Source organism: Eleutherodactylus coqui, chromosome 11 (genome assembly GCF_035609145.1).
Source record: "Eleutherodactylus coqui strain aEleCoq1 chromosome 11, aEleCoq1.hap1, whole genome shotgun sequence".
Taxonomy (NCBI): domain Eukaryota; kingdom Metazoa; phylum Chordata; class Amphibia; order Anura; family Eleutherodactylidae; genus Eleutherodactylus; species Eleutherodactylus coqui.
Genome location: NC_089847.1, coordinates 131,959,586 through 131,973,764, shown reverse-complemented (window position 1 = coordinate 131,973,764; position 14,179 = coordinate 131,959,586). Strand labels below are relative to the sequence as shown.

At 47.1% G+C, this 14,179-nt stretch overlaps 1 protein-coding gene across 4 annotated transcripts in view; it reads left to right on the top strand.

Annotated features, from left to right (window-relative positions):
* The window catches only part of SBF2 (SET binding factor 2), a 300,830-nt gene extending 289,607 nt beyond the window's left edge, over positions 1 to 11,223 (top strand). For all 4 annotated transcript variants that reach the window (XM_066583539.1, XM_066583538.1, XM_066583537.1 and 1 more), the window contains 3 exons: positions 399 to 486; positions 2,098 to 2,229; positions 9,391 to 11,223. In XM_066583539.1, coding sequence (XP_066439636.1) covers positions 399 to 486; positions 2,098 to 2,229; positions 9,391 to 9,489 — 319 coding nt within the window. In that variant the 3' untranslated portion in view covers positions 9,490 to 11,223. The remainder of the gene's footprint in view (positions 1 to 398; positions 487 to 2,097; positions 2,230 to 9,390) is intronic.
* Positions 11,224 to 14,179: the final 2,956 nt, after the last annotated feature.

Sequence of the window (14,179 nt, the reverse complement as noted above, 5' to 3'; positions counted from 1 at the left end):
CTGTCAGTACAGATAGCACTGTGCATATCGCAGTGGCCCAGGTCGGTACTGCAGGCACATTGAATTCAATGGATGCTCTGCCTGCGATACTAAACTGGGCCACTGGAATGTTGACAACCTTATCTCTGTCCAGCATTGACAGCGGTGCCGGGAATCGGCTGTTCAAAGGGTATGCCAAGCAGTGGACCCTCGCCAATCGGCTATTGATAACCCGTCCTGAGGATACATAATCAGTGGTAAAAGTCCGAACAACCCCTTTAAGACTGCAGTATTATTATGGAACCTTTGACTTGTTCCGAGAGTCAATGTTTGGAATATGGCTGTGTGTGATTAACTGGTTAGTGATACATTCACGTCACATACTAATTAACTGCACTACGTCTCTTCACCCTGTGCAGGTCATTTGAAGGTGTCTTGTATAAGAGAGGAGCACTACTTAAGGGCTGGAAGCCACGTTGGTTTGTACTTGACGTCACCAAGCACCAGGTAAGAGGGGGACAATAAAAATATTAACCATGGTATTGTATTTGGCTGCGACAAGTGCCCCTCCACTGGAATCCGTATCACCTCGTAGCTGCAGCGTCTAACCATTGCATCTAGAAAATTGTTTGCACCAAAATCTAAAGTTCTCCTCTGCTCACAGGACAGGGAATAGCTTTATGTTCAGTGCGCACCTGACTGCTGGGACCCACATCCATCCCGAGATCTTGGATCTCTACAGACCCTGCATAACTTTGCGATCAGTGAGAAACCGACTGCTGGGACCTCCACTGATCCCGAGAATGGGGTCCGGTGGGTTCCCAAGTGAATGGACTGGAGGTCACGCAGTTGCCCCGCCACTCTATTCACTTCAATGACCGTGCCGAAGATTACTGAGTCAAAGCACTTTAGCACTCTCCGATGCGGTCATTGAAGTGAATAGAGCAGCGGTGCATCTGTGCAATCTCTGCTCCATTCACTATGGCAACGACCAGACCCCTGTTCTGGGGATCGCGGGGGTCCCAGTGATTAGACCCCCACCGATTATAAAGTTGTCCCCTTTCCCCAAACTCCCCACTTGCTCTGTCCTTGGAGCAAGTAAATGTTCTTGTCTGATTATTAGCGTGAAAAAAGTATGTGTAATGCGAAGCGTGAATACGCCTGTGTGAATGATGCCTTAATGTGATTGCTCCCAGCAAAGAGAAACCAAGTAATCTCGTAGATGAGATACCTATTGATGGCTAACAAAAATACATGATGTTATTGCCAGCTTTTGGACCTCTCAAGAACCTTCCTCAGGCTTAATGAAATGAATCTGAAGCGGCATGCATATATACACAAATACTTATGACAAGGCACTTAAAAGTATACCACAACAGGATGAGTAGAGAAATGAATAAATACTTATAGTCCACTGGTAAAGTTGGGTAGGTTTTATGGTTTTATCGAGGACTATTTAAGTCCTCCACTGGCTAATATGGTACCAAACCTTTTTCATTAATGATCCCTTATAAACAGGCAACCATAATGCTGATGTGGCCTTTGGTGAGAATGATTTGACACCCCCGTTTATAGAGTGACAGCTGTCTCACTGTTTATGAGTAGGGCGAGAGCTGTCACTGTACATGTTGTGGGCAAGAAGAGCCTGGTGTGTCGTCGCCCACAGGATTCTAAACATCCTTAATGTTTGTTCTGAAGCCCCACAGCGGAGGGCGTACTTACCCCCTGTGCACATACCTGTCCCTGGGCTCATGCTGTCGGTGGTTTAGGCAGCATGGCCCCCATGACAGGTCCCCTTTAAGGAGTGCAGATGGTTACAATGCTGTCATCCACTAATCATGTTCTGGAAGCAAATTAACTTACAATCGTTAAGAGCCCGGAATCTCGTAAACATGATTTTCTCACTTTTTTGCGTGTGAAGTTTTCAGTTTATTGTCTGTGGTCGTAAAGTGCAATGTTCCTCTAGTTTACTGCAGTTTTGTCATTTCAGTGGTCTCTAATGAAACTTGGCAGCTGAAGTCTTTCTGTTCCTGGATCTTTTCTCCAAAGCCTTCGGGGTTTGCGGTATACATGCATCCAATGTCTTTTATTGACTGTACTTTCCGTCCATCCCTACAGCTCCGATACTACGACTCCGGGGAAGATGCCAGCTGTAAGGGACACATAGACCTCGCAGACGTGGAGACGGTGGTGCCTGCTGCGCCAACCATAGGAGTGCCAAAGCACGCCAGCGACAGGGCTTTTTTTGATGTGAGTAATTATATGGAAGGATGTCTTCTTTCATGGGGAGATAAAAGATAATTTCAGTGTCTGAATAATTGTATTTAACAATCATTTGTGAAATACTGTAACTAAGCAGGACTCCAGACGGATACATTGTAGCAAACATCAACACAGGAGAGAGATTTGTGCTGCTGACGTGTTTAGCTTACAGAGGATTGTCTACACTGATACACTGTAACAGACCCCAAGATGTGTGAGCAGGGCTTGGTCAAGATTAGATGTTTTCGGCTCCTGGATGTAAGTGTGTACTCATTCACTGCCAGCAGCGGAGATCTTGTATATGGTGAGAAACACAAAGGGGGAGATTTAAAGGGATTGTACCAAGATAAACTTTTATCATCAATCGACAACATAGATGATAAATGGGATCAGTGGGTATCTCACTGCTGAGAGCAGGCGCCCCGCTTTCCTCGTCCCCTTCACTGTAGGTTTACTGTACCCCCCTCAGTAAGGGGAAGATTGATTGGAGATAGTGGAGCACAAGCGCTCGGCTATTTCCGACAGCTGCATTGAAATTAATGCAGTTACAAGAAAAGGGAGACACAGGACCCCCATTCTTTGGATTGTTGGGGGTCTCAGCAGTAAGACCCCCACTGATCAGACTTTTATCACCTATCTCGTCGAAAGGTGATAAAAGTTAATCTTGGTACAACCCCTTTAAAAATTATTCTTTGCCAGTTTTCTGGCTGAAAAAGCCACACATTTTGATGCACGTTGTGCTTGCGCATAAATGTGTGACTTATGGGCCATTTTCAGACCTTATAATGGTAGGTGGGGCTTAGGGGAAAGGGCGGAGCCCCCTGGACCAATCCGATTTAGGCCACGGGCACACGGCAGAGCCAGATTCTGCCTGCAGGTTACCGCAGCGGATTCCGGCCCTGACCACATGTACCTGTCTTCTTTCTTCTCTTCTGTACTGAGGATGCTTTTCCCGTGGAATCCGCGGCCAGTGGATTTGCGGACGGGCAGCTGGTGGGACAGCATCCATTGACTTCAATAGAAGCCGTCCGTGCGGGAACTGCAGGAAAATACATGCTGCGATTTCTTTGTCCGAGCGGAAACTGCAATTGGTTTCCGCCGGTGTGCAGGAAGAATCACTTTTGCATAACATGTTATGGGTGGTATTTGCTGCAGAACCCGGAGGCAGACATCCGCCTGTGTGCAGGCGGCCTTTGTATAATTTGTGCCAGAAGCTGCTGTACATACTAGCCAGACAGGCCCAAGTGTATTAACAGGCGTGCTCTTCTTTATAGCACTCCGCTCCCGGGCCGTCTTTAGTATAAGCGCTGGTCTGAGTACATTTTCACCATTAGAAAGTTGCAGCTTTAATTACTCACACCCCGATCCCTGTAATTCTCCATTTCTTCTCTTGCTCCTCCACATTATAACGCACTTTCCATATGTTTTGTTGAGAATCATAATTTCATGAGGTGAAAATAAGAATGGAAACCCGGAGCCCAGATCGATTATCACCCCCGAGAAAATAGGCATGAACTGACAAATATAAAGCATGTGACCAACAGACAGAAGCGCTATAATATTGATGGCAGGAGCGGCCCTGACAGCTCCACTGCACAACACAAGGAGCGTATGACCAGAGCTGCTGCGCTACTTCTCGACTTGTGGAGTTAGTCTTCTCAGTCATCCTGATCCCTTTAATGATCTCTGTCCATCATTTTGCCATTTCTCCTCTCTTCATTTTTCTCAAGATGTAAGTCATCTTCCTTAAAGTGGTATTCCAGGACTTTTACTACTGGATGGCTTATCCTTGGGATAGGTCATCAATAGTTGATCAGCGGGGATCACCACTCAGAATTTCTGCCAATCGGCTGATCCCCTGAAATGAATGAAGGTGATGCCTTCTATTAAACTTCTGGCTCTGACCGGAGCTGGAACTGTAGCAGATGGCAATACTCCAATTGATTTCGATGAGAATGAAGTCGTGTATTGCATTTCTGGTCTGCCCACTTATTTCTGGTGCGCTACACTAACAGGATCAGCTAATGGTCGAGATCCCAAGTGGCGCCCCTGCTGATCTACTATTGACAACCGATCCCAAGGATAGGTCAGCACTAGAAAAAGTCCTAGAATATCCCTTTAATGAGTCAGGTCGTCTTGTAATGTACTGCGTTGACAGAGGTATGGGGCTGCACACAGAAGGTGATGCAATTGGATTTTATTCACATTTTTCAGTCCGGTGTTGGCCCCTTTGGCCTCAGTGACTGCAGTAACCCACCGTGGCTTTATTCTCCACCAAATCCCCATAGATGTGTGGAGGGATTTGCGTCCATTACTGGAGGAGCTTCAGATAGTGATGGGAGGATGATGGGCATGTTGGGTACAGATACCGCATTCTAGTTTGTCCCGCTTGATGGGATTGGGATTCGGACGTTGTGCCAGCCAATGGAGTTTGCAGACTTTCTGCTCCTATGTGCTGTATGACATGGTGCTCTGGCATGTTGGTAGAGACACGGAGCTGTACCAAAGTATTGCCACAAAGGGTAAGTAATGTCACATTGTCTGGAATGTGTCGGTACCCATTGTCGTTGGGGGTGGACTTCACTTTAAGCAATAGTCATAGTCCTTCCCAGCAGAATACTTTTGTGAACACAGGGTTTGACCAGAATGAGAGAAAGGGGATCCTCAAGTGGAGAAGAGGGATACATTAATACTAAACCCAAGTAGGGGTGACTAGGACTGCAGGACTTTCTTCTGTTTACATGTAGCTGATTGATGGATGAGGTTGTGCTTTGACTTCCTGCATGGATAGAGGGAGAGAGAGGCATCATTCAACGTCTGGACACAGAGCTGTTCATGTGTCTTCTGTAGAAATTGCATGTTATTATTAGAAGGAAAATAGAACTACTATAGTACCCACTGTTCATTTTGGGGGGGTTAGGTATCATTTCCTGTATTTATCACCACTGTACCTGTAATGTGATGCGCTGCGGACAGCAGAATAAAGGTCTGTGTGGAGGTAAACGCATGAGACACAATAGAAGAGGCGGACTAGCGGTTTGGACTCTCCGCAGGCCGTGCGTTACTATTCGTGCAACTGTTTGAAAGTTTTGTATTACATCTTTATTTTTCCTCCCCGGTCGACATCCGTGACAAACACCTTCACGGTAGACAGTGCTCTAGTACGGAAACAAGAACGATGTAAAGCGAAAGACAACATTTCCGTTTAATTAGAAGCAGATAATAGAATGAAGCAATACATTCCTTCTGGATGCAGACATGTTATAGCTTCATTCCAGATGCCAGCTGGGACCTGGGGGAATAGTAATGGTGGGGTGGGGTCTGAAAATTCCAGCCCATGAGATCAGCGTCCAACGTGAAGAGAACAGAAATAGAACCGTAACTATAGAAACAATGCTGTATACACATTGAGGGGTCTCGTGACCGTATGACAGGTCCCGGTTCTGTATGCTCAGTGCTATATGTAGAATTCTTGGAGCGCCCGGTGCAGGAATTCGGGTTCCTAGAGCGTTTTTACCATTCTCACACATGCATGACTTAACTTGTGATTTCTAGGTAACCTGTCACCAGATCCGTGGACACTAGGACTTATTACAGATGTTACAAAGGCCCTGAAGTCTCACCTCCTGAAGTATCTTAGAAGGGGCAACTGGTTTCCGCTCATGTGCTGGAAGAATCCCTTTTCCATAGCATGCTATGGAAGGTGTATGCTGTGGATTCCACAATACAAATCCGCCCGTGTACAGGCGGCCTAAAGGGGATTAGAAGATTTGTTTGTTTTATCACCAGCATAATAAACTGTATCACCTATGTAGTGCACTGCACTATGCCGGCGACTGCAGTCTATTAGACTCTCCCAGAGACAAGGTCCAATAAGTAACATGGCAAACATGGAGGCTTTTATTAGGCCTCTGGCTGTCATGGGGACCCATCAGCACCTTGCAATCACATTGTGGGGTGCCGATGGGTGAACAGAAGACCCCTCTCTCTGACACCCGCTTACATGTCACAATTGCAGCATGGAATGGGTTAAATGCTGAGGATGGAGGTTTCTCTGCAACCCAACAATTAGAACAGGAGCTTCGCTGTCAGTAGACAGCCAAGACGCAGCTCTTACTGGCATAGGAGACCCATGCTGGGTTAAATCTGCACATAAAAAGGCGTGCATGCAGGTTTAAAGCCCCTTAATAGTTGCTGCATAACAGCATATAGTTGGTCACTAAGAGGTTAACTTAAATGATTCCAGAACTGTATCACTGGGGGTTCTGGATCTTTTCTTAGGCCTCCCTCACACAGGCGTTTTTGTAAAGCGTTTTGCGCTGCGTTTTCAGCTCCCATTCATTTCATTGGGGCGGCTCACACGAGGCTGAACGCGGGGCTCACACGAGGCTGAACGCGCGGCTCACACGAGGCTGAACGCGCGGCTCACACGAGGCTGAACGCGGGGCTCACACGAGGCTGAACGCGGGGCTCACACGAGGCTGAACGCGGGGCTCACACGAGGCTGAACGCGGGGCTCACACGAGGCTGAACGCGGGGCTCACACGAGGCTGAACGCGGGGCTCACCGCGAGGCTGAACGCGCGGCTCACCGCGAGGCTGAACGCGCGGCTCACCGCGAGGCTGAACGCGCGGCTCACCGCGAGGCTGAACGCGCGGCTCACCGCGAGGCTGAACGCGCGGCTCACCGCGAGGCTGAACGCGCGGCTCACCGCGAGGCTGAACGCGCGGCTCACCGCGAGGCTGAACGCGCGGCTCACCGCGAGGCTGAACGCGCGGCTCACCGCGAGGCTGAACGCGCGGCTCACCGCGAGGCTGAACGCGCGGCTCACCGCGAGGCTGAACGCGGGGCTCACTCGAGGCTGAACGCGGGGCTCACTCGAGGCTGAACACGCGGCTCACACGAGGCTGAACACGAGGCTGAACACGCGGCTCACACGAGGCTGAACACGCGGCTCACACGAGGCTGAACACGCGGCTCACACGAGGCTGAACACGCGGCTCACACGAGGCTGAACACGCGGCTCACACGAACACGCGGCTCACACGAGGCTGAACACGCGGCTCACACGAACACGCGGCTCACACGAGGCTGAACACGCGGCTCACACGAACACGCGGCTCACACGAGGCTGAACACGCGGCTCACACGAGGCTGAACACGCGGCTCACACGAACACGCGGCTCACACGAGGCTGAACACGCGGCTCACACAAACACGCGGCTCACAGGAGGCTGAACACGCAGGGTTTCCAATCTGCGTTTTGACAGCGTTGCATACTCTATTCTTGGCCATTTTCAGCTGTGTCTCCCATTGAAGTGAATGGGCTGCGGTCTCGGCATTGCTGAAAACACGGCACAACTTTGTACTGCGGTTTTATAGCGTTAAACGCAGGTGGCAATGCCAGCAAGTATGAAAAATGTTTCAGCTTCCCTGGCTACGTTTCCTTGGTTGAAAACGTTGTCAAAACACATGCCAACGTTGCTGAAAACGCCTGTGTAAGGGAGACCGTCCACTGCTGTCTGCAAGGAGATGGATTTCTATTACATTTCAAGTAGGAAAAGTTGGCTACTTCCTGTTCTACTGAACTACATTTCCCAGCATTCCGTGTTTAGTTTTTTTTTCTAGTGGGCTCTAAGTGAAGGTGAAGGTTCTCGCTTGTCTGAAATATACAGTGGGCTCAGAGAGTCTTCAGACCCTCACACGTGTTTTTTTACATGTTATGTTGTGGTCTTGCTTTGCTCCTCATTCTGCACTCAGTACCCCATAATGACAAAAAGGTAACAGAATGGGAGAAATCTCTGGAAGTTTGTTAAAAACAAAAAGCTACTCTCTTGCATTGACGGAAGTATTCACACCCTCTACTCAGTACTTTGTTAAAGCACCTTTGGCAGTGATTCCAGCCTCCAGTCTTCTTGGGGATGATGCCGCAAGGTTTGCACCCCTGGATTGGGGATTTCCTGTCCTCTGTCAGGTTGGATGGGGGCTGTCTGTAGACATCACATACAGGTCTCTCCAGAGATGTTCCATTGGGTTCAGGGCTCTGGCTGGGTCACTCAAGGACATTCAAAGAGTTGTCCCTCAGCCCCTCCTGTTTTGTCTAGGCTGGGGTCTTAGGGTCATTGTCCTGTTGGAAGGTGACCCTTCTGCCCAGTCTGAGGTCTCTTGCGCTTTGAATCAGGTTTTCATTATCTCTGTACTTTGTTCCATTGGGCTTTTCATCAACCCTGACCGGTCTCCCCTCCCCCTGCATGATGCCCCACCACCAGGATTCACTGTAGAGCTGGTATTGGGCAGGCGATGAGCGGCACCTAGTTTCCATCTACCCTGACCGGTCTCCCCTCCCCCAGCATGATGCTCCACCACCAGGCTTCAATGTAGGGATGGTATTGGGCAGGTGATGAGCGGCGCCTAGTTTCCTCCACACAGAACACTTAGAATTTAAAAGTTCAGACCAAAGAAACCTGTTTCTTGCAGTCTGAGGGTCCTTTAGGTGCTTTTTGGTGAACTTCAGGAAGCTTTCACGAGGCTTCTTTCTGGATGTTCTGTCGTAAAGCCCGCATTGGTGGAGACTGCGGTGATGATCGACTTTCTGGAAGTTTCTCCTATCTGCACACAGGATCTTTGGAGCTCAGCCAGAGTGACCATTGGATACTTGGTCACCTATATCACCAAGGCTCTTCTTCCCCGATGACTTAAGTTCGGTGGTTCAGCCAGTGTTAGGAAGAATCCTAGTTGTTCCAGACTTTTTCCATCTAAGAATTATGGAGGCCGCTGGGCTCTTGGGAACTTTCAGGGCAGCAGAAATGTTTTTGTAGCTTCTCCAGCTCTGTGCCTCCACACAATCCTGTCTCTGAGTTGATGGCTTGATTTTGGCTTTGATATGTATGGTGAGCGGTGACACCTTGTATAGACAGGGGAGGGTCTTGTATGTCCAATCAACTGAATTTCCCACAGATGACTCCAATTAAGGTATAGAAAGATCTCAACGATAATCACTTGGTCACCTAGAGATTCCGCCTTCTATATACGGTAAAGTAAGACTTATTATTTGCAGCAACTTTTCAGGATATTTGCTTAAATTGCAATTTCTACTAATTTCTTGGTGATCGACAAGCCGCGTTAACGTCTGACTGCGTCTCCTTCCAGGTAAAAACCAGCAAGCGAGTGTACAATTTCTGCGCTCAGGATGCACAAAGTGCCCAGCAGTGGATGGACAAGATACAGAGCTGTATATCGGACGCCTAGAGCACCGCCGCCCACGCTGGGAAGCAGCCGGGATGCCGTCGGCCATATCACATCTTTATAGGAAGGACTATTTGGGGGGTTTTTTTGGTCATTTTTGTGCTTTGTGGTTAAGTGCCCCTTCCTTCTAGTCGACTGCAAAAAGCCCCACCTTGTAGCGTCCTCTGCCGCGGCTGAGCGGTGTCATAGCTTTCGCACAGTTATGGCGCCCGGCGTCAGCGCCGCAAAAGGAAAGGACAACGTTTTTGGAATCTTAAATTTCTTTTTTTTTTTTTTGCATTTTAAAGACCAAGTCATTCTTATGCAGCTAAAACAAAACATTCCCAAAAAAATGTTTACTTCGACGGGGACTTAAAGAGGGGTTTAGGGGCGGAGCAAGCGGTAAGTCTGAGTCTTCAGGCCGAGCAGTTTACAGAACCCTGTACAGTTTGTTTTGTTTTTTTTCTCCCTTGATTGATGACATTTGCAGTATTTTTAGCCTTGTATGGTTGCTATAGTGCAGTGCAGTGCTTCTTAAAATTCTCTTATTCTATGGTCGTCGTCGTAGGACGGGGTGACGCACCCACTACGAGGAGGGTGGAGCCGCAGAGGGCGGGGCTAGCTCTCCTTACTGTACATAGATAGAAATGCACTACACATCGTATGCAAAGCACATGCACTTAAAGCTACAGGAAGGGCGCAATGAAGGAGCGTTCAGAGTCCGCCATGTACATAGTATTGTGAGATGCCGTCACTGGACTCCCCACATGCATTCCTCTGAAGATGAAACAAGGTTTTTAGCCCTCCCTTTTTTTTCCTTTCCTGTGTGTGTTTAGGGGTTCCCCCCACCCCGAAAAAAAAGGACAAAGTCCTTTATGACCACTTGTGATATATTTTCTCTCTCTCTTGACTGGAGTAATTAGATTTTAAACTGTTAATATGTCAATCTTCTATTACAAAGTTTGTACTGTATATAAATAATTTTTTGTATCTTCTTATGTCTCTGGTCACGTGTAAATTTACCTTCTCCCTGCAGAAATAGCCATAAACGTTTCACCTCGGCAGGTATGGGGTTACTAGGAACCAAACCCAACCACCACTTCACCCTAAAATCCAAAAATCCCCCACCCCCATGAGTTACCTATAAAGTAATCTCTTCGATTTAGTTGTATCTCTATCTCAGAAAGTTAGGTGATGGGCCGGAATGGAGCTGTAATGGCGGCCATGTTGGGGGTCATTCGGCTCTCCCAGATAGAGATATAACTAAGGGGGGCAGAAGAGGACAAATCAGGGACTGACTTGTATTTTAAGGGGAAGTGTTTTTGAACTAATTTCCGACCACATGAATTGGTGTCATCTTCACCGCACAGTGCCAAAAAACTCTAAATCTCCACATACAAGAAACTTGAAAGCCTCTGCTTAGTAGGAGCTATCTGTTTGTATCGGTTTTCCCTGCCCTCCACGTGTGTGAGCGTTTTGTATCACTCTGTTTTTAATGGTCGCACGTGAGACTGACACTTTGCACACTTGTGTTATTTTGTATATGATTTTTTTTTCTTTTTTTTTTTAATGTACTTTGTAAGATAAAGGTTCCTCGTTCCATCAGACTCTGAGTCTAGAAAGAAACAAATGTAAAACTTTATTTTTTAACTCATTTTAACACTTTTTTGTGTATTTGTTACCCCGTGTACGTCAGTCATCTTGTAATAACTGCCCAGTTAAGGTCTGTAAATAAATCTTATATGCAGTACACACAGAGCCGGAATTCAGTCTGTTATTACAGGGACACTAACATATCAGACAACTTCTGCACAACTACTAGCTTGTGTTAGTCTCATCATTTCTGTAATATACTTGCATTAAAAATGTTGTTGCTTTACCAAGGTAAATTACTTTCAAAATAGCTGCCACTAGGGGGCTCCCTTCCAGCATTTCTGCAGTATACTCTCTATTGTTAGGTACAGAACTTCCTTAGTAACAAGGACTCGGACGTTAACCTCTCCTCCTGTGGCTATAGTATCTTCACAGGTGGTTCACCTGCACAGGCTGACAGATCTGCAGACACTGTGATATAGATCTCCACAGTCTCTGCCTCTACTGCTGTTGCACACTGTGGGTGTGTTTGTGCACACATTACACACACTTTATAGTGGATTTACTAACCATTTGGCCAGAATGTCTCCAAATGTCTGATCATCCTGGGAATGGAGAGGGGTGGGCATTCAGATACTGCCTCCCTGCTGATTGGAGCACTGACAGAGCAGTGCAACATGGAAAGTAAGGGCAAGGAAGTCAGAACAGGGAACAACTGGCAGAATGCTAGGCTCGCCACATCCCCTCCCTAAAAAAGTGTAAACAGCAGAACAGAAAAATGAGTAATCGTGAAACCGAATGCAAACAGCAGCAAATGAGGGTAAGAAGAACCTGGGGTATTTTAGAAAACTCAAGCGTGCGTTGTCAGAAGGTCACATGGTGGGAGCTTTTGACCTTTTCTGAGATGGACACATTTAGGGATCAATCTGCTACTAATAGGACATGTTCATTTAAAATTAAGTCATCGATGTACCCTCCCAACTAAATAGAGCTATAGAGCACCACTGCCTGCACTGAATGGACCACAAAGGGTCAAGGACTCGGAACAAGTGAGAATGGAATCCTGAAGAGTGAGTATATTTTTATGGCGCTAGATCCATCCTGGGTCACATGGCTGCTTTAAATGAAAACTTATCCACATGTTCACATAATAAAGCAATAATAAGAATCGTCTCTATCTAAGAGTCTGGACAGTATTTAAGATGTTAGAGCAGCAGTTTGTGCTCTAGAGCTGGTCCTCCCATTGTAACTGTGGGACAGGAAACATCTCCTGGTCAGATGGATCCAGATTTCTGTTGCCCCGTGCTGATGGGAGGCCAGAATTTGGCGCAAGCAGCATGAATCGATGACCCCTTTCTGTCAGCTGGTCAGAACATTTCAACACCTCCATCTAATCTGCAGCGACTACAAGAAGCTTCCTGTCCGCAGGGGCCGATATTTCTGCAGAACAATTTCATCACCGAGTGGAATCTACAGCACGACGAATTACTGCGGTTCTGGAGATCAAAGGACTCCAACGCGCTACTAGATGGGGGGCTCATAAGTTGGCCTTTCAATGTATATCATAGTATAAAACCCCAAACTAGGAAGTGCTAGGAGTATAATATACACCACAATGTTTTTGTGGGAACTGCTTAAATATTTAACACTCCACCAACCTTTTGTGCAGGAGGAATGAAATTGAGATTCCTAAGGGCCCTTTTATATGGTACGACTTGTTGGGTGCAGATGCCCGACAGGTCGTCTGAGCGATAATCGTCCTTGTGCTTTTACATTGGATTGAGCTTCACTCAGTGAATGGAGGTGCAGCGGGCCGGGGATCATTCCAGACCGTCTGCCTCCATTCACAGTGAAGCAATTGATCATAAGTGATAACTGACTGTTTACACGGGCTGAAACTGAATGACGAATGAGAAGCAAACTGATTCTGGGTCATCGTTCTGTTGGGGCATTCACGCTGAGCGGTAATCGATCAGATTCCTGCTGGATGACGGAATCTGGACAGTTTATCGGCCGTGTAAAGGGCCCTATGTCTTAGATTTTTCCATTTCTATAAGAGATTTACTTATTAAAGCCCAAAACCCAAGGAGAAAGCCAAAGAGTTGAGGAACATTCCAGAGACTTCATCCAGTGAATCAGGAGATGTGGTTTGTGCAATCGAGGACGGCATTGGCCAGTTGGGTCTTAATTGAACGCACATGACAATGTGGTGACATATAAAGATCACAATTTGAGGCACATGCAGGAATGCTGCTCTGTATGGTATTAATACTGACGGCATGTAGCACTGGTGAGCAGGGCACCGCATTCCTGGAGACCGGATGGAAGAACTCTAGATTGTAAACATCTTAAGTAAATGAGCTGCATTCCTCAAGTCTCAATACACAAGTCCTAAGATGGAAGACTTATGCTGTCAATATACTCCAGAGGCCTATAGCGAAGCAAATCTGTAGACCCTACTCATCAATACGCTTTCTCTCCATCACTTAACCCTTAAAAGGAAACCCAACCAAGAGTAAGTTATTCAGTGCGTTATTCTCTGACTTAAACCTGGAAGGATGCATCTCCAGCCATGTCCTTCATAGAGCCCTCCACCCAAAAGGCACTGATTAGCCACTTTATCAGAGACTCTAATCATGTGTTGGATCTCCTTTGACCTTCAGAAATAAAGCAATTCATCATGGCATTCATCCACAGGTATCAAAGAAAAAACCTTCCCCACACCATTATTCCACCTCCACCAGTCTGACAAGAAGTGGTCATTGATTCATCCTGCTTAGGCCAAATTCTAACGCTCTCATCAGCATAGTGCAACCAAAACCAGGCGATATTTTTCCGCTGCTCAGTGATACAAGTTTTGCGCTCTTTTGCCTGCTGGAGTCTCAGCTTTGTGTTCCTCTTAGACACAATGGCGCTGGAACTGGTCGTCGGCTGTTAAAGACCATCCATGGTAAGGAACAGCGAGTTGTGTGTATGGACAGGTTGGTTGGAGCCCCAGTGTTGTATGGAGACTCCTGACTGCAGCGCCTGTTAGAACAATTCCTGACATCCTCTTCTGACTCTTTCAGTGACGAAATGTTTCCATTCACATGATCCCATTTTGCTGGACGTTCTTCCTTGA